General features: G+C 55.1%; 8 protein-coding genes and 3 non-coding genes across 11 annotated transcripts; 5 read left to right on the top strand and 6 right to left on the bottom strand.

Annotated features, from left to right (window-relative positions):
* Positions 1–319: 319 nt before the first annotated feature.
* B0T26DRAFT_742146 (ADP-ribosylglycohydrolase-domain-containing protein) lies at positions 320–3,661 on the top strand (the record flags this gene model as incomplete). The annotated part of the gene is made up of 5 exons (XM_060444067.1): positions 320–1,106; positions 1,233–1,647; positions 1,677–1,774; positions 2,675–2,727; positions 3,659–3,661. The coding sequence occupies 5 exons, from the start codon at positions 320–322 to the stop codon at positions 3,659–3,661; spliced, it is 1,356 nt and encodes a 451-aa protein (XP_060294799.1).
* Positions 3,662–4,740: 1,079 nt separating this feature from the next.
* Positions 4,741–5,478, top strand: B0T26DRAFT_677806 (uncharacterized protein; the record flags this gene model as incomplete). Its single annotated transcript, XM_060440149.1, has 4 exons — positions 4,741–4,787; positions 4,840–5,182; positions 5,367–5,368; positions 5,460–5,478. The coding sequence occupies 4 exons, from the start codon at positions 4,741–4,743 to the stop codon at positions 5,476–5,478; spliced, it is 411 nt and encodes a 136-aa protein (XP_060294798.1).
* A 7,077-nt stretch (positions 5,479–12,555) lies between these two features.
* Positions 12,556–12,642, bottom strand: B0T26DRAFT_t167. Its single transcript has one exon. It is a non-coding gene; the product is annotated as a tRNA-Thr (tRNA).
* Positions 12,643–13,495: 853 nt separating this feature from the next.
* B0T26DRAFT_677805 (uncharacterized protein) lies at positions 13,496–14,389 on the bottom strand (the record flags this gene model as incomplete). The annotated part of the gene is made up of 1 exon (XM_060440148.1): positions 13,496–14,389. The coding sequence occupies one exon, from the start codon at positions 14,387–14,389 to the stop codon at positions 13,496–13,498; it is 894 nt and encodes a 297-aa protein (XP_060294797.1).
* Positions 14,390–15,037: 648 nt separating this feature from the next.
* B0T26DRAFT_t181 lies at positions 15,038–15,108 on the top strand. Its single transcript has one exon. It is a non-coding gene; the product is annotated as a tRNA-Glu (tRNA).
* A 926-nt stretch (positions 15,109–16,034) lies between these two features.
* Positions 16,035–17,536, bottom strand: B0T26DRAFT_649781 (pyridoxal phosphate-dependent transferase; the record flags this gene model as incomplete). Its single annotated transcript, XM_060438122.1, has 3 exons — positions 16,035–16,314; positions 16,338–17,195; positions 17,265–17,536. 3 exons carry the CDS (start codon positions 17,534–17,536, stop codon positions 16,035–16,037), a joined length of 1,410 nt encoding a protein of 469 aa, XP_060294796.1.
* Positions 17,537–18,005: 469 nt separating this feature from the next.
* Positions 18,006–18,076, bottom strand: B0T26DRAFT_t166. Its single transcript has one exon. It is a non-coding gene; the product is annotated as a tRNA-Glu (tRNA).
* A 1,049-nt stretch (positions 18,077–19,125) lies between these two features.
* On the bottom strand, positions 19,126–20,034 carry B0T26DRAFT_624212 (heterokaryon incompatibility protein-domain-containing protein; the record flags this gene model as incomplete). The annotated part of the gene is made up of 1 exon (XM_060436137.1): positions 19,126–20,034. A coding segment is annotated over one exon (909 nt), but the record flags the coding sequence as incomplete, so codon positions are not given.
* A 286-nt stretch (positions 20,035–20,320) lies between these two features.
* Positions 20,321–21,189, top strand: B0T26DRAFT_365285 (uncharacterized protein). Its single transcript, XM_060434630.1, has one exon. The coding sequence runs from the start codon at positions 20,462–20,464 to the stop codon at positions 21,098–21,100; it is 639 nt and encodes a 212-aa protein (XP_060294794.1). The 5' UTR covers positions 20,321–20,461; the 3' UTR covers positions 21,101–21,189.
* On the top strand, positions 21,097–22,124 carry B0T26DRAFT_782402 (uncharacterized protein). The gene has a single exon (XM_060446720.1). It carries the CDS (start codon positions 21,278–21,280, stop codon positions 21,974–21,976), a length of 699 nt encoding a protein of 232 aa, XP_060294793.1. The 5' UTR covers positions 21,097–21,277; the 3' UTR covers positions 21,977–22,124.
* A 1,011-nt stretch (positions 22,125–23,135) lies between these two features.
* On the bottom strand, positions 23,136–24,614 carry B0T26DRAFT_649939 (uncharacterized protein; the record flags this gene model as incomplete). Its single annotated transcript, XM_060438135.1, has 2 exons — positions 23,136–24,284; positions 24,399–24,614. 2 exons carry the CDS (start codon positions 24,612–24,614, stop codon positions 23,136–23,138), a joined length of 1,365 nt encoding a protein of 454 aa, XP_060294792.1.
* Positions 24,615–24,864: the final 250 nt, after the last annotated feature.

Here is a 24,864-nt window from a genome sequence, read left to right as displayed (position 1 = left end):
GAAGCTCGGGCCCCACAGAAACAAACCTCCAGCTGGGACCAACCCCGCTGCCCCATACGTTATCGTTATCGTTATCCCTGGGCCCGAAAGTCCAGCTGCCTGGGGCCTGGTGGCACTCCCATACCTATCACCGACAGTTGACCTTCAGCCGCAGCTGCTGCCGTTCTTTCCAATGCCAACACAGCCACCGTCTACAGATACCTGTTCTCTGTCCTCTGTCCTCTGACCCAGGTCCCCTTTCGACAATGCAACACCCTCCTCCGACTCTCCCCTGGCCACGGTTGCGGTCCCCGTCACCGACATGTCGTTTCCTACTACGATGACGCCGCTAAACGCAGACGCCGCGCACGCCCTGCTCCGCGATGCCCTACACGACCGCATCGTCGGCGCCGTCGTCGGCTCAGCGCTTGGCGATGCAATTGGACTCTATACTGAATTCTTGTCGGCCGCCAAAGCCGCCGAAGCGTATCCATCGGGAACCTTTACCCTGGCCGCGCCCGCGCCTACGCCGTTCAAGCTCGACACGCACCGCGCGGCAAAGGAACCGGGCCACTGGACCGACGATACCGACCACGCGCTGCTCCTGCTGCTGTCGTTTCTGCACACAGCCAAGACGGCGCCGCCCTCTGCTTCCTCTTCGTTCGTCTCGTCTCCCGACGCCCACACCCCGCCGCCGCTCCCGACCACGCTCGACTTCGCCGCCCGGCTGCGCGTGTGGGTATCGCAGGGCCTGCGCGCACTAGACACAATGCCGCTGGGGCTGGGCCGCCTCGTCAGCACCGTGGTGGCGTCCAAGGGGTTCGACAAGGAGCCGGCGCGTGTCGCGCGGGAGTACTGGGTGCGCACGGGCAGGCGCATCGCGCCCAACGGCAGCATCATGCGCACGCATCCGCTGGGCCTGATGTGTGTGACGGGCCGGAGCGAGGGCGAGGCGTGCGCCCTGGCTGCTGAAATGTCGCGCGCAACGCACGCCGACCCACGCTGCGTTGTGGCGTGCGTGTTGGCTACAGCGCTCGTGCGCGCCGTTGTCCGCGGCGAGGTGCGGTCCGAGGCCGAGCTGGATGCCTGTCTTTCCCGCGGGACGGACTGGTTCTTGGGGCAGCCTAGTGGCCCTGTCGCTTCGGCTGCCAAGACGACAGATGGCGAGGGAGTGGGCGAAGGCGGGGGCAGGGGCGAGGGCGGGGGCGGGGGCGGGGGCGGGGGCGAGGGCAACAGTGTTGAAGATGTTGCAGCGGAGGAGCTCGATCTCGCCGAGCTGCAACGGCACATCAGCGCTGCCGCCACCCTCGACAGCCTGCAGCTTGATGACCCGCCCGCAATTGGGTACGTGTACAAGACGCTTGGGTCCGGCGTGGTGCTACTGCGACTGGCGATTCGACAGAACGCCGCAAGCCAGGACGCGCTGCAGAGTCGTGTCAAGATGTTCGAGGCCCTCGTCACCGACTTGATCATGCGCGGTGGCGACGCCGACACCAACGCCTGCTTTGCCGGCGCGCTGCTTGGAGCCTACCTCGGATACAAGGCATTGCCTGATCACTGGAAGCACGGCCTCTTGCATGGCGACTGGTTGCTCGGCAAGGCCGAGGCACTGTCCCAGGTGCTTGGTCTGAAAGACGGCCAGTACGACGGGCAGCAAGACAAAGATACGTACCTCGACGGCGGCAGGGGGAAGTGAGCCATCATGAGATGGAAGGACGGTGGATGGTTCTTCAGCAAACTGCGTTCAAGAAGGTCGAGGACGCATCCAAGGCGGCTAGCACCAACGTCTCGAAAGGTGCCGGCACGTCAGCTTGGTCCCGGAGCATGCCATGGAAGAACAAGGGAAAGCCGAACCATTGATCTGATAGAGAAGAACTCACCCCAGTTAAGCTTTTGTTTATACGCTTAATTGTATGTAGGATCTCATATATCTATATATAATATGTAAGCCAGCCGCAAGACATGCCGTTTTCGTCAACCCCCGGCCGCGCAACTCCCGATACTCCATTAGCTTCCAATTATTATTATCCCTACACCACATCCCAAAATACCCTCAGTAAGTATCACCCAGTCCTCTCTCGATACCTACAACTTCTCAAACCCCCGTTTCCTTCCTCTTACTAGCTGTGGACAGTTTAGGTGTGATAGATGCCCCAGGTAACGTTGATGAAGCCACTGTCCCAGGTGAGGTCCTGGCAGCGCATGCCCCCGCGGGCGCCGACTTTCTGGTCAGCCGACATGAGGTTCTGGATCGAGTGGATGAGCACCTCGATGATGTCGCCGTTGCCCGTCTCAATAACGATGCCAAATTTATACCACGGTGCCTCCACCCCGAACGCACACGTTCCGTACGACGCCAGCTGGTGCTGCATGCCGCCCATCCAGGCCCTGCCAGGCCGCTCGGTCAGTCTTTGCGTGTTCTCGCTCTGCAACCAGGTCAATGAGGCCTCTCACCAGCCGCCTCCGGTGTCAATGTTGAAGGCAATCTTCTGGCAGTCAATGGCGTCAGGCGAGGCCCCGGACACTTGGTTCTCATACGTGTAGTTGTCGCAGTAGTAGTTGAAAACCCTGTTCCTCTGAACCCCTCCGACCCCGGTGTCACTGCGGGTCCCGGTACGGAGGGGAGGCGCCCATGTTTGGTTACCCATGAGTCGGGTCAGGTTGAAAGCCCCCGGGCTGCCATTATCAGCCACAGCCGGGGCCCCCGAAAAGCCAGCCGGCACGGCTTGGCCGAACCTGACAAGGGCAGTTTCAAGGACTAGAAACCCAAGGCTGCTGAAGAAATGCATCATGAGGGCTCTCGGGCTGAAGAGCTTTGTCGAGGGCTTGATGGCTCACGAGAATTGAGGAACTAAAAATGGTGATCTTGAACAGCAATCTCCAATTAGGGTTGTACGCGAGTTCTAGGAATAGAAAGTCAAGGTGATTATATATCTTGGTGAGTAGTGAGGGCAGAGAGCAGGGTGCAGATTGCGTTCGAGATCAACTTTCAGAGGATTTCAAGATGTTGAAATAGAAGTCCTTGGCTGGTCCGTGTCCACCCTTTCGAAGCCCTTTCCTCGAACGCCACGTGGAAAGGACGCCGTTGGGTTCCTGCCACGACGGGTATTCCTAGCGAACTAGCACAAACGCACTGAATTGTTACACACCCTGACCTGTACTAGTATTCGACCCCTTGACGAGCCCGAGATTTCCAGTCCAAGGGCGAGAAAATCCTGGTTGAGAAAAGGGGTATGTTTAGACGTTTTATTGTCCTTCTCACATTTCAAGCATTCGAGCAATGGTGTTTGTTTGGTCTGCCTTAAGAGACGTCGATCTTGCGGCTTGCCACCCATGTTGCTGGATAGATGGCTTAGCAGAACGGGTTGCGTAGATCACAGACTCGTCGGCTAACAGTCGGCACTGAGTGGTGGCAGAGGTGGTATGGGTAGCGGTTGCCTTCTGTCTGAAGGTACTGTCCATGGGAGTCCCGAACGGCAACAGGGTTGATGAGCCGAATTTACCTGCTGCGAAGTGACAATGCTCCTGCCTTGGACAGAATCATTCCGAGGCGATGTTCTGTCCCGGCTTCCGCAACCTTGCAGGACCAAGCTCTACAACTCCTCTATGATCTATCAACAGGTGAAATTCGGATCCCCAGTGTTCCCCTGATAACAAAGTCTACAGACGACATGTGGAGTAAAATATACATACCCAGGTACCAGAACCCAAGACCAGAGCGCCAAATTCACATCCGACCTATGCGGACAAGGACAGTTGCTACCGGTGCCTGGTACGTGCGTCGTCCCATCCAATCGACCATGAGGATAAATCACAAAGGCAGCGTCCATAAACGCAGGTTTTGCTATCCCATCAACTAAAAGTTCGGCTTTACTTCATGCCTAGACCCATTGTCGATTTTCAATGTATACCTAATTATACTCGGTCAGCAACTCCCGTGCCAATGAAGGTTTGGGTGTGACAACAGTCGAATTGTCGAACCTGCGCGCACGGTTTGCCTATGGACTAAGCTGAATGGGTCGGTCGTCAGCTACTTGGCGAGGCGAAGACCCTCCATGCATGCTGACACTGCGACCCAAGGACGGCATAGGTATAATAAATAGCTCAAGACTCAAGATTAGTATCGAACCGCACCGTGCCGTCCTTGACCAGCTTGGCATCATAGTCTGCATGCTTTCAGCCCTAGAGCCTGAACCAGGTTCTTGACACCGCCATGTCGCTCCTAGAATCCCTCAAGAATTGGTCCAGCTGTTGCATATTGGCATTGGTGGTGATTCGCCCAACGCGCCAAGAGTCCGCACGGCTGCAGGTAACGGAGAGCCTAGAGACAGAATACGTGACTAGAAACCAATATACTCCGCAATGAAGCCTACTCCAAGAGATTTTAAATCCTTGGCAACCGTGGAGCAGGGTATAGAGAGTAGCTCCATACGGCGAGGCTGCGAACAGACTCTTCTATCGGCCGTGGCATATTTGAGCCATAGATCAACTAGCAGGACAGGATTGAGTCCACATAGGGCTGAGGGGTGAGGAAAGGTCCACAGTCATCGTGAGCCAAGGTTAAGCCGCTCAGGGGCCGCAGTTCGAACTAGAGGGGCAATCTCGTGTCTGAGATTGTATAGAGGGTCTAATTTCTCGAAACTCTCAATAGAACCAGGCTCAGCATCCAACCTCACTCAGATCCTAGATACAATAAACGCACAGCGTCTCCAGCAAAATCACACTTTGACACCATTTCCTCGGAAATTTTCTCTCGCCATCATGAAATACACCACCGCCCTCGTCTTTTCTCTGTCACTATTCTCCTGGTACAAAACCTTTGCGTGCCCATCGGCCTTGACGATGGCACCTATTTCCAAGCTCTGGACGGCAAGGGCAACGCAACGCCATCGGCGAACCCGTTCTCCAAGAAGAACTAGCCACTAGAGACGCAAGCTTTCCCACCGGGGGAGGCAGCGCCCGTGTCGCCAAGCGCCAGTTGCCTAGCCCTGCAGCGTTCTGCCACAGCCGCTCCTACAACGGCAACGGCTACAACGACGCCCTGTACACGTTCGACCTGATGTGCGACCTGGGCGTAGAGTACCCGACATACTATGCCGCCTTCAGGACCTCCGGCAACACTGTCGCATACATATGCAATTACGAGAACCATAATCGGTGCTGGAGAAGCGAGTTCGGCCAGGTCAATGCCCTTTTGGACGCTGTATGTGGTTGGAACGTGGCAGGATGGGTCGTGCTTGACCTGTATAAGAAGTCATACGGGAGGGATGTTCAAGGTGCTGATATTTGCTTTCATTTTTGAGACAAAGGGTTTTATGTCAAGATGGACAGAGAAAATGGTAATCTTAATCCTTTAATGTAACTATTGATATGTTTTCTTTTGGTAGAAGTAAGTCTGTCTCTTGGCTAGCCTTTTTTTTTTTTTTTTTTTTTTTTAAAAAAAAAAAAAAAACACATCTTTAAACATTAATAACGAGCAGCTATGAAAGACCAGTCTAACTCCCGGCGGACAATCTAAAAATGAACCACGGGGTCATTTTGTTCGTGGTATTCCAACCACGTAGGTGTTCCAACGGGTCAAAAAGTGGTAGTACTACCGGGGGGGGGGGGTGTAAAGTTGTTCTGATTCATGTTCTGTTCTAGAAATCTATGGTGGGGGTTCTTGGCTTTGTACATGGCCGTGCGAGGGCCGTGCGGCGCACGTGCTTGCAAGCACGTGCGCTAGCACGTGCATCGCACCGCCTGCCTTCCAGCGCAGAGTACGGTCACCAACATCGCTATTCCAACACTGGCAACTCTCCTTTTGTGACCGTACGATCCCTCTCCCTATCCTGCCTTCGCTGTGACTTCCCACGTGGTTGGATGGACAGATCGTACTATCTCGTCTGAATATGCTGTTTGCTAGTATCGTGCAATGAGTCCCGACCTCCTCGTACGTTTTGTCTGATAACTTGTTTGCCTGCTAGTGCCGATCCGGGGTCTCGTACGACGACATGCCCGGGACCGGGGATCGTGCGGAAGGAGCGGAGGGTCCGAAGAGTGCGCTTTCGAGGCACCCAGTCTAGGCATAAAGCTGGCCTTCTCGTCCTCCTTCTTCCCTTCTTCGTACGCTCTTCACACGCACATACAGGCACAATGTCTCTCGTGGCTGGCGGCGGCGGCCTGCCGCCTACCCCTCTTGGTACTATCAGCTCTCGTACGAACAGTACTGGCGATCTCTTCCTGCTTATTCCGACCGGTTCTGAGGATAACCGCCGTCTTCTTGCGAGCCTCTGTATCAATGTGAATACCCTCGAGAGTCTTTCTTTTTGTCGTACGAGTGGCTGATTAACCTTAGGACGATGAGCGCCGCGTCGTCGCCATGCCCTCGGTTGACGTTGAGATCCGCGTCCTGGCTGCCGATCGTGCGTCGGTCCATTTTCTCTTCGCCCGCATCATCCGCCGGGAGTCGTACTTTCGTGCGCTCCTTGTTCAATCGCGCGGTACACGCGTGCGCCCGTGCCCGGAGAAGTGCGGCAATCCAAACGCGTCTCCCAAGTTCCGGCATTGCGTACGCATCCCCTCATTCCAGGGCGGCGCCAGTGCCGAGTGCGTCTGGCAGTCGCACGGATCTCGCTGCTCTCATTCCAACGAGGGCTCAATGTCCGCCTGGGATTCGGGCGGTAGTTCAGCCGGTGGTTCTCCTCGCGCTAGTCCTAGCCAGCGTGTTCTTCCTCCCTCTAGTTCGGGCTCGCGTCTGAACCCTTTTCTGCTTGAGGAGTAGCTTCTTGGGGTTGAGGTGTTTTTTTTTTTTTTTTTTTCTGGGGGGGGGGGATAGTGCGTTGAGTTTTAATGAAATGGGTTTCCTAGGGATATGAATGGAGTGATCGTGCGGTGATAATACATATGAGCCTTTCCGCTCCTCCTCAGTTCGTCTTGTCCAGTCTATCGACGAACGCCTCGATTCGTACGATGACCTTTCCGTCGTCTACCAGCTTTGTCAATGCTTGGTTGGGGTTCTTCTTAGTGAGTGCATCGGCTGGGTTGTCTTGTCCATCAATCCAACGGATTTCTGAGATCTCCCGGCGTTCATACGCTTCGCGGAGGGACATAACGTCTATCATTAGTCTCTTCTCACTTGTAGTTCCCAGCTTCACTAGGCAATCGTACAGTGACCTCGAGTCTGTACAGATTACCACTGGGATTCGTGCGATCCCGAGGACGTTTGTAATCTTGGTGAGTGTCGTACTAATAGCAATTCCGCTATCGAATCCGTTCACCATGCCGTAGAGCTCGCTTGCCAGCACGCTCCTAGTAATCCTCTTGCACTTGGTTGAGGACCAGTGTACGATATTGCCGCAGAGCTGGAATGACTTATCCGTACGGTCGTCCTCCGTTCCTAGTACGATTAGGAATCCGAGCTGTGATGACATGTCCTTGTTATTCGCGAAAGATCCATCAGTAAAGATGAATAGCTTCGCACGATCAAGATCCAGTGGTTGATAGCGAAGTCCTCGCTCCGGGTTATCGATCTGCCACTGAATCCTCTTATTCAAGCTATCGTGGTCTCCCTTTTCTGGTTCCTTCACCTGAGCTGCAATAGATAGGTCGTACGCTGCCTCTGGCTGGCAAATGCTTGCGATATATGCACCTCTCGCACGTTGAGACACATATTGTTGTGGTGCATCCTCTTTTTCCTGGTCGATTAGGTTGAGTTGCTTGGCCTGCCCTTTCTGTGCGATTAAGATGTCTTTTCCTTGGAGTTGGAGGTGACATCCGTTGAACTCGATAGGAGAGTCGTACGTCAGGAACTTCTTTGGCTTCGCCATCAATCCTGCCTCCTTGAGCTTGACCTCCTCCTTTTCCGAAAATTGGGGGGTGGCTAGCATGAGCGTATCGTCTGTCTGCATGCCTGTGATTCCGAAGTTCTCTTGCCCGTTTTTGGTAAATAGTAGGCAAGGGTCGTACGTTGAAGTTTGCATTTCCAATGCCTCGACATGGTGCTTATTGTACGTCTTGAACCAATGGACTCCGGCCTCTGCGAGTCCATATAGGGGCTTCTTGATCCATAGGACCGTACCTTTTGGATACTTGTCCTTAAGTTCCTTCGGGAGCTGTGCGATGATTGTGCGATAAAGGGGATCTGTCGATTGGGTATAGGCTTGTGTAATGTCTCTCAGTTCGGTCTTTGCACCAATTCGCTCTTCTAGCGATGGGGCTAGTGCGAGGATCAGTCTCTGGCTCATCTTCTGGATCGTCGGAGCCTGGGTCAAAATCTCCTTTTTATCCTCGTCGCTATGACCTTGTACGATCAACCTGGACTTCTCATAAGGGATAGAGTCCTTTCCCTTTATCTCTCGCACGAGTCGGGTTTTCCAGAGTCTTAGCTTGCCATGCTTCTTCTCGTCAAAGCGGATGACTTCAATAGCGTGCGAGACCAGCAGTCCATCAATCTCCTGGGCGTCCGATTCCTCAAATGGTAGCCCAGGCACAGTGATCTTTCCTTCTTCGCGGAGTTGGATAGCTAGTGCGAGTGCGTCGACTTCCTTCTGAGTAATAAGGGTCGTGCCTTGAGCTGGGATCGGGTTCTTTCTTGGTCGTCCCCGTCCCCTCTTTTGCACGATAGGAATAGGTTCTTTCAGTACCTGGTCTTTCTCGCGCGAGATGGTTTCTCCTTGTCCTTGCTCTTCCCTATCTTTATCTTGATAGTACGGCTTGACCTGGGTTGTTCTGAACGTCTTTGGGCCGCTCTGCATCTCGACGGTAATATTGGCGTAGTCCTTGGCGATAATGGGGTATGGTCCTTCCCACCTCTTGTCCTTCCCTTCTCGCCAGACAAGCACCTCGCTCCTCAGGGGTAGTGCGAGGACTCCATTTGTCGTTGGTCCGTTCCGAGTATTGAGCGCACGATTAACGCTAACTTGTGCGCGGATCTCGCGCAACATCTTCATTGCTTTCTGCACTGCTTGCGCTCTCTCTCTGATCTCGGGTGACGGTGGCGAGTCGTGATTGATCCTGGGGTACGCTCCAAATACCAAGAGTGTTGGTACGAGCCCGTCTGGGCCAGCCGTATCGTTAAGAGCCTTAACTGCCATCTGGAGGATCGTCTCGTCGTCTGTGCGATGACTCAACTCCTGGTGGAGGATATCGTACGCCCGTTCTAATGGGCGGTGTGCTCTCTCTACCTTACAGATAGCCCAGTGTGCCTCAATCGGCATCTCTTTGCACGAGACTCCCATAATCTTGGCGTTGTTCCTGAACTCCTCAGATGCGAAGTTCGTTCCTGGGTCGTGCGATATCACATCTGGGGGCCCTTGGTATACAAAGATCCAACAGCGACATAGTGCGTCCCATGCATCGTTCGCTGACATTGATCGTAGGAACGTTGCTGCCTGAAATGATGTCGCCACATCGATAACGTGTAGCGCCTTCCTTCCATTGAGCTGTACGATATCGATGACGACCTCATAGTTGAATTCGCACTCGTCCTTGATCGTGAACTTGAATCGCTGTGGAGCTGGGTCGTGCGTCTGGCAGTGATGGCAGACTTTCTGGATTTCTTGGAGGATCTCCTCTTTTACATCCTCGTGCCCGGCTTTCTTCAAGAGCTTGTGAAGTCTCTCGGTACGAGGATGTCCAAAACGCCGGTGGAGTCTCCTCAGTTCTGGCTCAGTCAGGTAGACTCCTGCTTCCGCACGACTCGTATTGAAGAAAGGATGTCCCCATTTTCGGATAACGGGGATAGTGGTTCCATCCTCTCGTACGATGACGTCCTCAACGTTGTTGAAGTATGCTTTAAGTCTATCCGCGTCGCGCAGACTAAGCAAAAATGGCGTCGCCGTATTCAAGATGTGGTACGTGACCTTCCCGATAGCGTTCTCCATAAGCATCGTGCCTATAGAGGTGTTGACTTTTCCGCCTCCGAATCGGATTTCGGCGGTTCCTGGTGTCCAAGAGATCTTCGCACAAGGGTTCTCTCTCAGATATGCCTCGACTTGGCACTTTCCGACGGTAGATACTTGTGCGGCTCCAGTATCCCAGAGCTCGCCCTGGTACATTGTCGTATACTGATTCTCTAGTACGAACTGTTCCGCCGGTTTCTCCTCGCATTCTTGGTAGATATTCTCGCCGAATGTGCGATGAATATATGCTTTCTCTTGGAGGAATTGTGCGGCTTGTCCTTGGTCTTCCTCCTCGCCCTCATATCCGGACTCCTCATCGTCACTCTCCTCCTCCTCTGGTGGCGTACCTTCAAAACCTGCCAGGAATTGTTCAAAGTCCTTTTGGCTCTCCAATGTTTCGCACGCCTGGAGGTATTGCCTTCGAGACTTCTCTCGTTCCTCCCTTGAGTGGTTGGTTGACCAACAGCCTTCTTTCTTGCAGATGAAGCACTTCTTGTCTCTTGTATTCCCGAATCTCGCACGAGGGCGATATGAAGGATCGCGTCGTTGAAATTGACGCTTGGGAAATTGTGGCTTGTCGTTTGTGCGATTGGAACGATATCGCCGGTCGACAAAGTTCTGGTCGTACGTCTCGGTATGGAATTGTCGCGAAACCTTGCGGTCCTCTGCAATCTTCAGGGCTGTTCTCAGCTTGTCAAATAGTGACTCGCACGATGTCCTCTGGCCCAGTAGTGCTGGTTCAAACTCTGCGACTCCTGTGCAGGCTCGCGTGACTGCGGTATGCAGTGCGATCTCGCCCTGGTATCCCTCGCCTAGGGCACGCTGCACGAGCTGGAGCTTATCGAGCATCTTCTCGAGCATCTCCTTCGCTGGTGCCTCTGGGCTCTCCCTACGCAATCGTGCGAAGCTGAGGGTAGTCCAGTCCGAGTAATACTCGGCGTGGTTCACCGTAGTATTAAAGTACGAGTCCAGCAGTTGATAGATCTCGTCCCACCTCTCATCAGGCCCAATATGGTTCATATAGTACGTCTCCGCACGGTCAGATAGGATCTCGGGGAATACTGCGTGATACATATCCTCCAAGATCTCGTGCCTCCAGCACATACTAACGAAGTGCTTGACCTTATCGTACAAGATGTCATACGGACGTCCTGTATAGTTCCGTGCGGGCTTCCATGCCTTCACAAACGCCGACACTTTCCTGCTATCGACTGGGCCGTTATATATGATCCGCGTCGGTGGGATGTTCTGGTACTGGATATAGGGGGTTCCGCATAGCGGGTTCGGGTTCTGGTACGAATTGGGAGATGGAGAAGTCGTCGTACCCGGTGGGTTCGTTAGGAGTGGTGTTCCTCCTGTCTTGAGCTGTAGGGTGGGTGTCGGAGATGGTTGATAGGTATTGTGCGGCATCTCTATTGGCTGTGCGGTCGCCACGAGACTGGCGAACTTCTCTGAGGTCGTCCCTTCCGGGACTTGTACGTTCTTCTGCTCCAAGATGGTGAGCATTCGCTTCTTGAACGTACGATTGACTTCGTTGAATTGTGCGACTGTCCAGCCTTTGAAGTCTTCGCGGAAAGCTGCGCGGATTCCATCTAGGCTCATATTGAACCAGATAAACTCCATCATACTCTGTGCGAAGTACGTTGTTGCCTCCTTCTCCCGAAATGGGTTCGTGAGGTTTGGTGGCGTTTCAGAATCCCACAGGTTGAAGTCAACATTGCTCTTCCAAACCGTCGCGGGGATGCCGCTATTCTCCCAGATCTCCTCGTAGGATTCCTCCTCACTATCTAACGCCATCGTCTTCAAGTTATCGATGACTGTCGATAAGTGTGTTGGTGATTGGTCGCTGCCGTACGACCGGGGTTTTTGGCATTGAGTGGGGTTATAGCGGGGTTAATGCACTGTGGCGCGCAATTCGGGTTCCTCTTGTACCAAGCCGTGATGCTTACGATCGCCTTCCCGATTTCCAGCGGTCGTAAACATTCGCGTTTAGTACGATTGGTTCCTTAATTCTTCTAGATGAAGCCTCCTTACTCCCTCGAAAGTTCGTAGGAAACAGTCGTCTAGGCGATAGCACGAGAGATTCTCGCACGCGGGTCGCACTTCCCTCGAAAGTTCAGTGCGATCGCGCCGATAGTACGATCTCGTCTCTTCACGTAGCTTATCTGTGAGTGTTACCACTCACTGATCAGTGTTCGTGGTATTCCAACCACGTAGGTGTTCCAACGGGTCAAAAAGTGGTAGTACTACCGGGGGGGGGGGGGTGTAAAGTTGTTCTGATTCATGTTCTGTTCTAGAAATCTATGGTGGGGGTTCTTGGCTTTGTACATGGCCGTGCGAGGGCCGTGCGGCGCACGTGCTTGCAAGCACGTGCGCTAGCACGTGCATCGCACCGCCTGCCTTCCAGCGCAGAGTACGGTCACCAACATCGCTATTCCAACACATTTTCTCCACCTTGGCCACCGTCAGACGAACATAACAATTAACGGCGTCACTGTTCTGGCTGCCGGGAACAATAGGAAATGAGAAACTAGCTTCAGAAGACAAAGCGGTTGACTACAACGCGTTTTGCAATCGCGCAAAAAAAAAGAACAAGGAAAAAGAAGCGTGCACAAAGAAAGAACAACAAGCCAGCTAAAAATGAACAATTAATTTTTTTACGAGGATTGTAGAGCAAAAAAGAAGCTAACTGTTTTGCCCCCACACGGGATTGAACCGTGGACCTCATCATGTCGCAGAATGGGCTTACGAGTGATGCGCTCTACCACTGAGCTATACGGGCGGGTCGAATCAACTTCCAGTTGTTGAACTAGTCGACCGTTAGCGCACACTATATCGACAGCACCCCAACCCCCTGTAATTCCTTGGCAGGTTGTCGCTCGCGCCGCACAGCTTTAATGCTTAATTGCAGCACGTCTCTTAAAACTCGAAATTCCGAGCAATGTCTTCGAAGCGCCACCTATTTCCCTAAGAGAACTTGGCAATTAAATCTTTCGTCGGTGACCGAATGGCAGTGTGCAGACTTTTCTCTACCAGTGACGTAAATGTTTGGGATCAAGGAATGGAAAAGACAGTATATCCCGAGAAGCAGAAGACTCCTCCTACAGCGGAAATTCAGGCCCAATTCCAACAACAATGAGAAATCACGATAAATGAGCATTAAATTGTGGTTCATCAAGCACCACCTTAAAATCTAGGAACGACAGTAAACTGTTATGTTGAAGCCAGGAAACAATGTATTAATTCCATTTGGCTGGATTCACCTTATCCACGACGCCACATTCGTTGGTCATGCGGCCGAGCAGGAAATAATTATGCAACATATTACAACAACAACAAGTTATCCAAAACTCCATAGCCCGAGCAAACCAGCCATCCGAAACCAAAGAGGCTCAAAAGCATGCCTACCTTGCCCAAAATAAAAGAAAAAGGGAACAAAGAAGCCAGAACGGAAAATACGAAGAAGCCTCTCTAAAAACCGTATCAGCTACACTCATGGCTTGGGTGTCGGTGTCCCCCGCCATCGCCACCATCCACCAACTTACCTTTCCGTCCTTTCCGGCCTTCTTACCTTGCGCCTTACCTACCTTACCTTGTTTGCGCCTTTTTTACCTCGTAACCACGCCAGTGGCACGCTAGCCCATCGAGAGGATAGTCTTTTGACGGTACGCCTTCAGGCCCTCGACGTAGGCACGCCAGGAGATGCCGCCGACGCCCCAGTTCTGCGGGTTGGCCGCGGCCTGGATGCCGCCGTTGCCGGCGGCGACGCATATGGCCCGCTCAAGCTGGCTGACCACGTCGTACTCGACGCACATGTCGACGGCGGCTCGGCCCTGCTGGACATCGCCGGGCGTCATGTGGAGGGCCTGGCCCTGGGCGTGCAAGGAGAGGGCCGTGTCGATGTTCACGCGGAAGACGACGAGAAACGCCTGCACGGACGTGACCATGGGCGCAAAGAACTCGACGGCCGCCTGCATCTCCGGCACCGCCTGCAGCACGATCGCGAGGCTGTCCTTGAGCCGCTGCTCGAGGTGCATCAGCCGGATGACCAGCCGAGGCAGCTCCCGCGAGTGGTCGTTCCAATTGTCGAACATGTTCTCGTTGGGCGCTCCCTGCTGCAGCTGGAGGTTGGGTTGTGGCGCTGGCCATTTCGGCAAGAACGGGTTGGGGCGCCGGCCCGCAAAAGGGTTGGGAGCTGCGGCTTGAGGGGCGAAGTGGTTGTTAGGGGACCCGAAAGGATTATTAGGGATCCCAAAATCGTTGTTAGGGGCCCCGAAAGGGTTGTTAGGGACCCCGAAAGGGTTGCTGGGGGCCCCGAAAGGGTTGTTGAAAGGGTTGACCTGGGGGTTGGTGGCGGGAGGATAGCCGTTGCCGAAAGCGCCGCCGCCTAGATTATTTTGGGATCTGGCAATGGTCTTGGCTAGGAGCTCGAGATTCTTCATCATGTTCGGCTCTTTTGACCAGTCCTTACCCCAATGGCTGCCGTTTTGGCGACGGTCGTCGTTCCATCTGTCATTATTCCGAACCATTGAGTCGGGAGTTGGGCATAGACCATGAAGGTGCTGGATATGCAGTACTAAACAGCACAGTACTTAAAAGAGTACTCAGTTGAAGTGTGCTTGGGTTGAAGCGCTGAATCTGTGGTTGCGTTAGTAATTTCTATTTATCGGAAAGGCCTCGTTCCTATGATGATTAATATATTCGTCCGAGATCGTACTTGGTAATCTGCCTGTGGTGCATGCAGCCAGTCGTATTGGTCGTGATCAGATTCTGTGGCGTCGTTTGTGTTAGTATGCGTGTTCAAATTTCTTGTCGCCGTCCAAAATCGTGGGAGATATTGAAGGATTGTTATTGCTAGAACACCTAGATTTAACTTTAGCCGTAGGTAAAGAGGCGGCCTGTAGTCTTAATATGGGATTCGGTTGAATAACGTAGGGCGCGAGTCTTTGTTCCCTTGTGAGCTTGTTTGGTTCGGATAGCCAGTGCCGGGTCTCGGAAGTTCTCAAGAACAAAGCGCCTTTGTCATACTCAGAGACAATAGTTTGTGCAGTAGTTAAATCACTACAGTCATGGTGTGTTCGCTGACCAACAGCGTTGCGGTCTAGTCTAGCTAGGGTTCCACTTCCCTACCTGTTCTCCAATACCCGCATGACTTCCCAACAGTCCACGTGATTCAATCGGGTATGGTGTAACGGTAACATCAGTGACTCTCACTCACTAGCCCCGGGTTCGATTCCCGGTATCCGAACATCTTTTTGCTCATTGGTTAATTCTTTGTCCAACTTACGCACTGACGAAGCTTTCTTTTAACTAGGTACTTTTCTTCAAGACAACGCTCAATATACTTTGACTACCTACCTGATCTGGCAACTAACCTACCTGATCTGGCAACTAACCTACCTGATCTGGCAACTAACCTAACTGATCTGGCAACTAATCCATCACAGTGCAAACCTTACTGAAATTCCCAAAATATACAACCTACATAAATTTTCCTCCCTATTAGAGACTTAGCAAGGTCCCGAAAAATCTTTACGGTGGCGGTTACTGCCTTCGAATTTTAAGAAATGCCGAGAGTTGTATGTTATTTCGTCTGCTTCAATGAGGCTTTCCTCAAGGAAGGACTTTCACAATTCGATTTATCACAACATTGCCGAGAGTTATAATGGCGTGTTTAATTGGGTTTCCTTTCTCTGTCTATTCTGGAGTTAACGTCGGCACGTTTATAACACAGCTATTCGGCCCCCTCATCATGGACCGTGCTGTCCCTTATTTTGTCTTTGAAAGGTTTACCATGATGATCGTATCCATCCATGAGCAGACAAACGAGAAACGTATTTCGACCAAGTGCAATTTGCTGAGGAATACTATAAACCCAAAGAATGAACGGTATTGATGACAGAGCTACACGGACTGCCTACAGCCGCAATTTATGAGCAAGGATGTCCCTCAGGATTTGCTTGTCTCCTTGATCCAACAACCGTCAATAAATCCGCGCACAACCAAGACACCAGCCACGCATCCAGGCAAATCAGTGACTTTCTGGCCCAAGAGCCACCGTGTTGGAAACCCCAGTCCCAGACCAGTGCAGTGGCCCAGCTCAAGGACCCAGCAGTTCTAAGACTTGCATAAGCACCATTGCTCCTCTTGGAAATCGACTTCCGCCAACAGACGTCAAAGAGCCATAATCTCGCGATGCCGCTCCAGAAACGCCGCCACGGCGCCCACGAACCGGTCGAGCTCGTCGTCGGGCGTGTCCAAGATGAGCGCAATGAACCCCCTGCGCGTGATCCAGAAGCCCTCCTCGAGCATCTCGAACCAGAACAAGTCCCGCAGGTCCGTCCGCCGGCCCGCACGCGCCAGATCGTCGCTGCTCGCGACAACATCCACGCCGCGTTGCGTGAAGTACAACCCGATAAGCGAGCCGCACCCGGTAAAGGTCAGCCGCGTGCCCCTAGCCACCGCCGCGAGGCGCACCCGCAGCGAGCCGCACCCACAGCGAGCCGCACCCGCAGCGCGTCGCCCTTGGCGTTGAACGCCACGCACGCGTCGGGCGTGAACACGTCGGCTAGCCCGGCGTACCCGGCGTGCATGGCCAGCGTGTTGTTGTTGAAGGTGCCCGAGTGCGCGAGCGCGTTTGGGTCCCGCGGGTCGTACACGGCCATGACGTCAGCTCGGCCGCCGAACGCGCCGAACGCGAGCCCGCCCCCGAGGTACTTGCCCAGCGAGACGAGGTCGGGCGGGTGGTCGAGCCCCAGCGTGGCGCCGAGCCCACCCGGCGCCAGCCGCGACGTCATGACCTCGTCGAGCATGAACAAGGCGTCCGCGGCGCGCGCCGCGTCCTGCACGGCGCGCAAAAAGTCGCGCGTGCCGCGGATGCAGCCGCCGGCGCCCTGGATCGGCTCGACGAGCACGGCGGCGAGGTCGGGCGCGGCGGCGGCGATGGCGGCGCGCGTGGCGGCGATGTCGTTGTAGGGCGCCACGACGATAAAGTCGCCGCGCTCGACCGTGTTGGGCGCTGGCGTGCCGCCGTCGCCGCCAAACGACAGCACGGCGCCGTGGTAGCCGCCGGCGAACACGGCGACCTTGCGGCGGCCCGTGAAGCGGCGCGTGGCGGCCAGCGCGTGCAGGTTGGCCTCGGTGCCCGAGTTGGCCATGCGCACGCGCGCCAGGTGGAACCGCGCGCACAGCGCCGCTGCGAACCGCTGCTCTTGCGCTGTCGTCGAGCCCAGGCTGAGTCCGACGTCGTCGAGCGTCGACACGATCGCCGCCCGGATCGCCGGGTGCGAGTGCCCGTACAGCCCGGCTGACAGCTCGCCCACAAAGTCGACGTACCTGGGAGCAGTGAGGCAGGAGGTGTCAGCGAAGGGACGAGGTTGGGGACATGGGCGGTGGGGGTTTTACTTGTGGCTGTCCTCGTCCCAGACGTACCCGCCCTTGCCCTGCTTCATGCTCAGGGGGAAGGGGGGCGTGTGGAGGAGGCTGCGGGTGTTGCCGCCTGGCAGAACGCCGACGGCAAGCTCATGCAGCTGCTTGGACCGTAGGTTGTTGGCTATGAACCTGGCTTCTGCGGTAGCGAGGGCTTTCTTCGCGCCATGTTCAAGGAAAGTGTCAAGAGCGCCTTTGATGGTGGGCGGAGCGGCCTGTTGTGCTGCTTCAGCCAGACTGGGAGCCATCTTGACACTTGGCATTTGACAAAAGGGGGTAAAGTGTACAGTGTGTGGTGAACTACTTATATATTAGTGTTTGGTTTTACCGACTCGCCCTCGCTGTATCATCAAATTCTCCAGAGGTGGACGCTGCGGAAGTTTGTACACATGTCATGGTGGTTTGTGATACCCCTCACTTTGTTGGTTGGTCGGCTCGGAAGGACCAGGCCCTAATCGGTCCGAGTACCGGCTGCCGACGATCTGCTTAATCTTCGGCCCCGCGTGTGCCAGCGGCCCGGCAGTTACTGACGAAAGCCCAGGTCGACCCTCGATTTCGGTTGAGGAAATGATTTGCTGTGCGGAAATGTACAATTGTACATACATACTGTAGGCTCGCGTAGGAACAACCTGGCATGCTCCTTGTGTCCGGGCGCAACTTGCATCTGACGTGTGACAAAAGCCGGGGCACCGCCAACGGCCGCGGAGCAAAAAGATATTCGGATACCGGGAATCGAACCCGGGGCTAGTGAGTGAGAGTCACTGATGTTACCGTTACACCATACCCGATTGATCACTGGGATTGTTGCAGAGTCGTGCAGGTATCAGTGGATAGAGATGGAGAGTCAAATCCTTTTGACGGAGTGGATTGCTATTCCGTGGCTCTTGTGTGGTGGAAACTGGAAGCATGGAGGTGGAGTTGTGGATATGGCTAGGGTTTGGGTTTCTGACTGTCTTCTTCTTCCGCCTCCTCGGCTCTGGTACCAGCCAGCGGCTCCACTCTTTTTCCGAGGTTTGAGAGGCCGCTGCCAAGGAGAGCATCAGCTAAAGACGCTTCGAGCCTCAATCTTGATGCCGTAGTGTCCCCGCGCCCTGACCTCGTTTAGCCGGTCGCTGCCGTGGCGGAGAATGGCCGTCGAGAGCTGGATGCAGAAGCCGGGCCCACAGTCGACGACGCTGTTCTTGGGGAGGTCCGCCGCGCCGCCGTCGTAGATCATGCGGAAGTGATATCCCAGACTCGACAGCGAAAAGGGGTTGTAGAAGTCGCTCCTCTGGAAGCGGTCGAGCCCCGGGATCGAGTCCTTGGCGTCCTCGGTGACCATGGCGGCCCAGACCTCGAGAAATCGGTCGTCGGGGTTGGTGAGGTCCCGCTCCACGAGCATGCAGAAAACCCAGCACAGGACGGGCTTGTCGCTGTATGTCGTGGGGATGCTCAGCTCGACAAGCCCGATGAACTTGGCCACTCCGCCCGTCACGAAGCAGCTTCGCTTCTGGTCCCACAGGTGGCCCGGGTGATACGTCGTCGTGATGGCCACGCCCGGAGCCCGTATGTCGAGTGTGACGCCCAGCGGAAAGTCTCCTCCGCTGCGCAATCGTCCGGCCATTGGCCCTCCTAGCGTCGGCAGGATGCGGACGGGCGCCGGGCCCTCGAACTTGAGCTCCAGCTGGTCGACTACGCACAGCTCGTGAGATCTCGTTCGGACGTACCCAGCCGCCGTCTTCCACAGCCAGATGGTCACGATCGGGCACTGCCCGTGCTCCCTGGGCGCAAGCAGGTCGGTGCAGTTGAGGTACAGCAGATGGTCCTCGCCAGTATTAAGCGATGCCAAAGCGGTAGTGAACTCGATGCCAGCATTCGTGACGGCGATGGACGGTGCCGGGATGACGGGGTCGTGGATGGTCTCGATAGTAGTGCAGCTGCGGAACTGCGAGGGGTGCGCGGCAAACAAGCCACGGAACGAGGAGCCCCCGAGCGCGAATGCTTCGAACGGATCGTGCCACGCGAACACGGACATGTCGCCGCTCGTCCGCACAATCATCTCCTGGAGGCGCTGAAACGCCTTGGGCCCCTCGCCGTATAGCAGTGGCATGTTGAGCCCGAAAATGCCCATGAGGCAGTAAGCCAGGTCCTCGACGCGCGTTGTTGTGCGGTCTGCGGCCCACGACATCCTGCGTGCCGCGGCCACGCTCTGCAGGGACAGCGGGTCGGCGGCGCCATTCAGCACGTCTTCATCGATCCTGGTGATGGCATGCAGGGGCGAGATCAGCTGGCCCTTGGTGCCGCGCAGCTTCCATCGCTTGTCGTAGAACTCGACAAAGACCGGGGCGATCATCTCCTGCAATGTCCACCCGCGCGTGAACCACCGGCAGGGACGGAGCTGCTCTTCGGTGGCCAGGCCGTCGCCGTCGCCGCCCCCGCCGTCCAGGTCCTCGAGCAAGGCAATGCAGACGGCGGCGCTCCGGTACCAATGGAACATGGAGTTGATCGACTCAGACAGCTCGGCGCTGCTGGTCTTGTCGATACAGCACGTGTCGACCCACGCATGTGAGAAGCCCCGGCTGCGTGCAACTTTGCAGACGCCCCGTATCTTCTGGAAGCCCTTCATTTTGCGGGCTTGTTCTAGGTTGGCTATGTCTCCAAACGTGACCTCTCCGTCGCCCCAGGTGTGAGAGAGGATCAAGTACAAGCCATGCGGTGCGCTGTCGAACCTCTCGAGGGCGTAGTTGGAGCAATTAATTAGCCACATGGTAGACGCGTTTGTGAGAGTCGATAGCGGCTGTTGGGCATGGAGCCGGTGACAGGAGGACCGCCAAGCCGTCTTTGAGTTGGTTGCAGGATTGAGCGCGGGGAATTTGGAAGTTGCCGTGTATGCACCCAGTTAGCCCAAAAGTGAGCTGCCGTCTCGGCGGGTGTCGTGCCTGCCTTGCATGTGCGGTGGCGGAGATGCTGCTCCGAGACGTGATCTTGTTTTTACAACTTCGTTCACATAGGTATCGAGATCTCTGCATTTACGAGAACCTGGCAAGTCAAAGTCAATTGCATGTTATAATATTTCACTCATCGGTTAAAACATGGTTTCTCAAAATACCAAACACCACACTTAAGCTCGACCACGCCCCCGGGGGGCAGTTGATTATGCAGTTCGCTGATTTCGCTGTTCATGTCTTGGTATCATGCTGCAACGCACCGCATGGCCTCTACTTGTCCGTCTAGAAACGGGTCACATTCTGGTTGCCATTCTCCCTATCCCAACACAAGCCAAACCGCCCAACCCAACCCCAGCGCCGATATCAACCTGGTGGCAAGACTCGTCCAAAAAAGTGAGCCTGGCATTGCACTGCCCACCAGATACTCCCCATCCGCCCGCTCTTCTCTTCGCCTTCATCTTGTTGTCTCTGCCCGCTTCGCCCTCCTCCCTTCGACCTCATCCTTTCGACGTCCTCCCTTCGACGTCCTCCCTTCAACGTCCTCCCTTCGACGTCCTCCCTTCGACGTCCTCCCTTCGACCTCCTCGCCCCCTCGACCTCCTACCCTCGCCCTCCTACCCTCGCCCTACTCTTTCCGCTCCACTCTTCCCCTCCTCCCTTCTTCTTTCTACACCTCTCTCCTTCGCATACTTCATCCCACACACCCATCCTCATGCTCATATGCTCGCCGTCTATGGCCACTTCTCTACTCGTATTCACACGCTCCCGCGCCCAGCCTCGTCCGTGCCTTTGTACAGTCCTTTCCGAGGCCTTGATGCATTGTCATATATACAACAATATTTCACATCGTGTCGTGAACTGCTGCGCCCGGCGACCAATGGCTAGGTGTTTAGGTTTTGTAGTGCTGGCGCCACCTTCGTGGTGGGGGTCCCGGGGCCGGGTTGTGGTGTTTGAGTACCGGCTGGCAGCTCCGCAGCCCTGTCCTGTGATCGCGCAGAAGTAGTAGTAGCAGCAGCAGCACCAAGGGCGCCAGGAGCCGTCTCCTGGACCGACGCAACAACCATGGGAGTCTTCTCGTTCAATACCATCCTCGCCACGTCTTCGGAAGCCGCCTGCGACAGCAGCTGGGGTGACGCGCACGCCGCCTCGTCGTCGATGATGGCGGACCCGGAGTCCTCCTCGTACAAGTCCCCAATGAGGCGCGGGGCGCTGCCGTCGATACTGCTGACGGCACTGGTGGCGCTGGCGTTGCTCGATCGTCTGAGCCGGTGGTGGCGCGAAAGGGGCAGCGGCTCGCGCTGGACGACACTGCGGTTGCGAGTAAGGGGCACGGGGCTGATGGGGGGGGCGGTGGCGGCGACCGTGTCGATTTCGAAGCTGAGCGTGCTCCCTCGACGATGGCTCAGAGCGCGGCGGACCATGGCCTATGCTGCTATGACTGTCAAAGTTTCGATGATGGCTCAACTCTCCAGCGGACTACTTGATCCTGCCCAGGCGCACGGTTCGGTTGCGTCGTGTGTTGTCGTGTCGTTTGTGCACAGGTGCAGAACGGACCGAATTGGACGGCGTCGAAAGATGGCTACCACCGCTCTTCATAAATGTAGTTGCGAGAACTTGAGCGACCCGCATCGGAGGGGAGGTGTGGAGGAGGATGCGTGGAGTAATTGGATTGGCGACGATGAGAAGGGCAACGTGTCTGATGCGACGATAATGATGTTAGTACACGCGCGCGCCGTGTGCGTGGTTGCGTGTGTAGTGTAGAGAATCTGGAAATCTTCAAGAGGTGTGCAGCGCAGATCCGAGGACATCAGCACTTGCGCCTTTACGATCTTCTCGGCTTGAAACCGCCACTCTCTCGAATCGGCGTATTCGGCGTGCACGGTACGGGCAACGGGGCTCCCTTGCTGGGATCCCATGTCTATTCAGCCACCCGAGCTGCTTGATTGCCGGCTGCCGACCCGGGGTGCGACCAGCTAAGTAGTACATGTCAAGACTGAACTTGGGGAGAAGGAAGGGGAAGGATGAAGAGGAATCCTGCCAGCCGACAGTGTGTCAAGCTAATGCCGCGGCCGCCGAGGCCGACCGACCGGCCCGGGCCCCGAAGTATACGGCCTCCGCCCTTTGCAAGCTGTCGGTGGAGCCAAGGCCCAAAACTGCAACCCGAGTGAAACAGTGTTGGGGAGTTTGTGGTGTCGGTGTATTATAATCTGTGTAAATATTGGCGAATGACTTTCTTCATAGTCACTTAATACATGTAGAGCTGCATGATTTTCTGCTCGTCTCATGCTTCTACAGAGAGCATGCTGTTTTCTCGTTGCGTTGCCTTTAATTCTCGGCTGAAGTCTGGGGCCTCTTTGCCGGCCGGTGGCCACCGGGGAGGCACTTTTCGGCCATCGGCCCAGTCGAGGGACCCTCTCCAAAACCGGCATCCGGCCCACACCGGAGACCTTGCAACCGCGCTGCGCTGGGATTGTGATCTCCTCATGAAACATGGAAATCCGTATCCTTCTCTGCCTCACCATCGTATGATTGACATATTTTTGAAGGTCGCTCCCGTCATCGCCGGCGTGACAATCCACAAAGTCTCCAGTCTTCAATTGCAAGAATTACCATCATGTTTGCACCGTATAGTCTGAGCAGAGACTTCTCGCCACGGAGTCAAGGGCGAAAAAGAGAGTTGCGGCAGGCTGTAGACGGGTGGTAAAACACATGTGTAAGAGGTTATTTGGTGGTGATTGCGGCTCGGATAATCATATAATACATATTGGCCATGGGATAGTACTCGGACTGCATCTTGATCTACCGGAGACAAAATGGCCTCTCACGGAGACGGTGGCAACCTTGGCCGTGATATACTCGCCCCTGCCTCGGCGGGCTAACGGAAGTGGTGTGCTTTGCGTCCAAGTTTTGTTGCCCCTGCCTATCGCACTGGAGTTTCGACGCTATCCTTGATATGAGCGCCGATAAGACCGATCCGATGCTTAATGCCGGGGCGCAGGTTGTACATGTACTCGGGCATCGTCATGAGCTCTGTCAGAAAGGGACCATTTGTGCTAGAGGGCCCGGAGCACGAGTCAAAGAAGGTCTTGATATCATGGACGATTGCAAGGCTGGCGCCATCGCAGTACAGGCCGGCGTTGCGCATCTCGTCGAACAAAGAGAAGACGGCTCGCACGTCACCACGACGGTACCACTGGATCCAGGCCAAGGTGTTGTAAAATTCGGTGCTGACCCCGAGAACGTAGCTTGCAAGGCCGAGTTCCTTGACCCGGGGAAGAATGTTAAGAGCGAGGGGGGAAGACGTGGTGAATGACTCGTCCATGAGGCGGAGAGCTTCGTGGAGATGCTGCGGGTAGAGAGGGCCGAAGGTGTGCATCGACAGCTTATCGTCACTCGGCTTCTTCTTGCGCCCGGGCTTGCTTGGCTGCTGCTTGCCGATACCCAACCTATCCACCATAGAGAAGACTTCACTCTCCATGATATCCCACAACTCAAAGTCGGTCTTTGCGTTCTTCATTAAGAGCGACACCCGGGCGCGTTCCTCACGCCGTTTTGACTCGATGTCAACACTCTTCCCCAGAAGGGAATTGCCCTTGATGTCCAGTGCTTCCAGCTCCTGATCATCCAGCTCCCACGAAGACGCCAGATTCCCTCTATTCATGGCATAGTCGGCCTCTTTGTCAGCCTCCATGACACCCATGGCCATGCGGGCCGCCGCGCGCAAAACCGGAGGGAAACGTGCGATGGCGGATTCCGGATCTTCTGACGACCCAAAGAGATGGCGCCGGCCGAAACCTCCAGAGGTTTGTTTGCCAGGCTTGTTTGCTTGCGACGCCGGATCTCGAAAAATAATATTGACTGCGTCATTTGCTTCGATATCCGCGTTACTCGACGCTTCACCTGGCGACTCATTTCCTACACCATCGGTCTTTGTTTTCTTGGAGGACTCTTGAGGCAGTGCGCTGCTGCTGCGTGCGGCGATTTCTCGGAAAATTTTATCGAAAGCCTGGCGCTCGTCTGGGGTTATAGTCGACAGGAGCTCTAGCTCCTCATTTTCGTTTTGATCGTGCTTGCTTCGGATACCATCTGGCAGATCACTGAATGGGATAGCTAGGGCAGGCGACAGGAATTCTAGTTCACTCTCCGGAGGGGAGGCTGGAGGAGTCTTCTTTCGCCTAGGAACCCGCAAGACAGGAGCAGGCCGTGTTGAGGGGAGGTAGCTTGGAGCCTTGAAAACCTTGAGGACAGGGCCAGGCCGCCCGGGGCGGGTTCGAACGCCGCGACATTGCCTGCCAGAGCGGAAGCAAGTTGTGAAATGAAGCGGCGCCGAAAGGCCTGCTGCCGGAAGACGCTGTAGCGTTCGTGTCTGATAAAGAAAAGGAAGAAGCGTAGTCGACATTTCGATGCACTACCGGTTGCTCGATCTGAACAGTGTCGTGGATTTCGCGAAGATGAGTTGACGGACCAAAAAAAATCCCCAACTCGGGAGCCCAAATTGGAACGGTCCTTTGTCCGAACAGTGCATGAGCTAATGCCTTTAAGGGCTAGTGTTGGTGGCACGCGAAAGCACAGACCCGTATGCATGGAACACGCTTTTATTCCTACCTTTGAAAGTTGTTTCACGGACTCGTGATTACGTGACGACAAAT

This window comes from Lasiosphaeria miniovina, assembly GCF_030549165.1.
Source record: "Lasiosphaeria miniovina strain SMH2392-1A chromosome Unknown B0T26scaffold_5, whole genome shotgun sequence".
In the NCBI taxonomy this organism is placed as follows: domain Eukaryota; kingdom Fungi; phylum Ascomycota; class Sordariomycetes; order Sordariales; family Lasiosphaeriaceae; genus Lasiosphaeria; species Lasiosphaeria miniovina.
Note: the sequence above shows the minus strand (reverse complement) of the source record. Positions and strands in the feature narration are given on the sequence as shown.

Excerpts from the sequence above, each read along its gene's own strand:
- B0T26DRAFT_365285 (XM_060434630.1), top strand. The coding sequence starts at position 20,462 with ATGCTGCAACGCACCGCATGGCCTCTACTTGTCCGTCTAGAAACGGGT.
- B0T26DRAFT_782402 (XM_060446720.1), top strand. The coding sequence starts at position 21,278 with ATGGGAGTCTTCTCGTTCAATACCATCCTCGCCACGTCTTCGGAAGCC.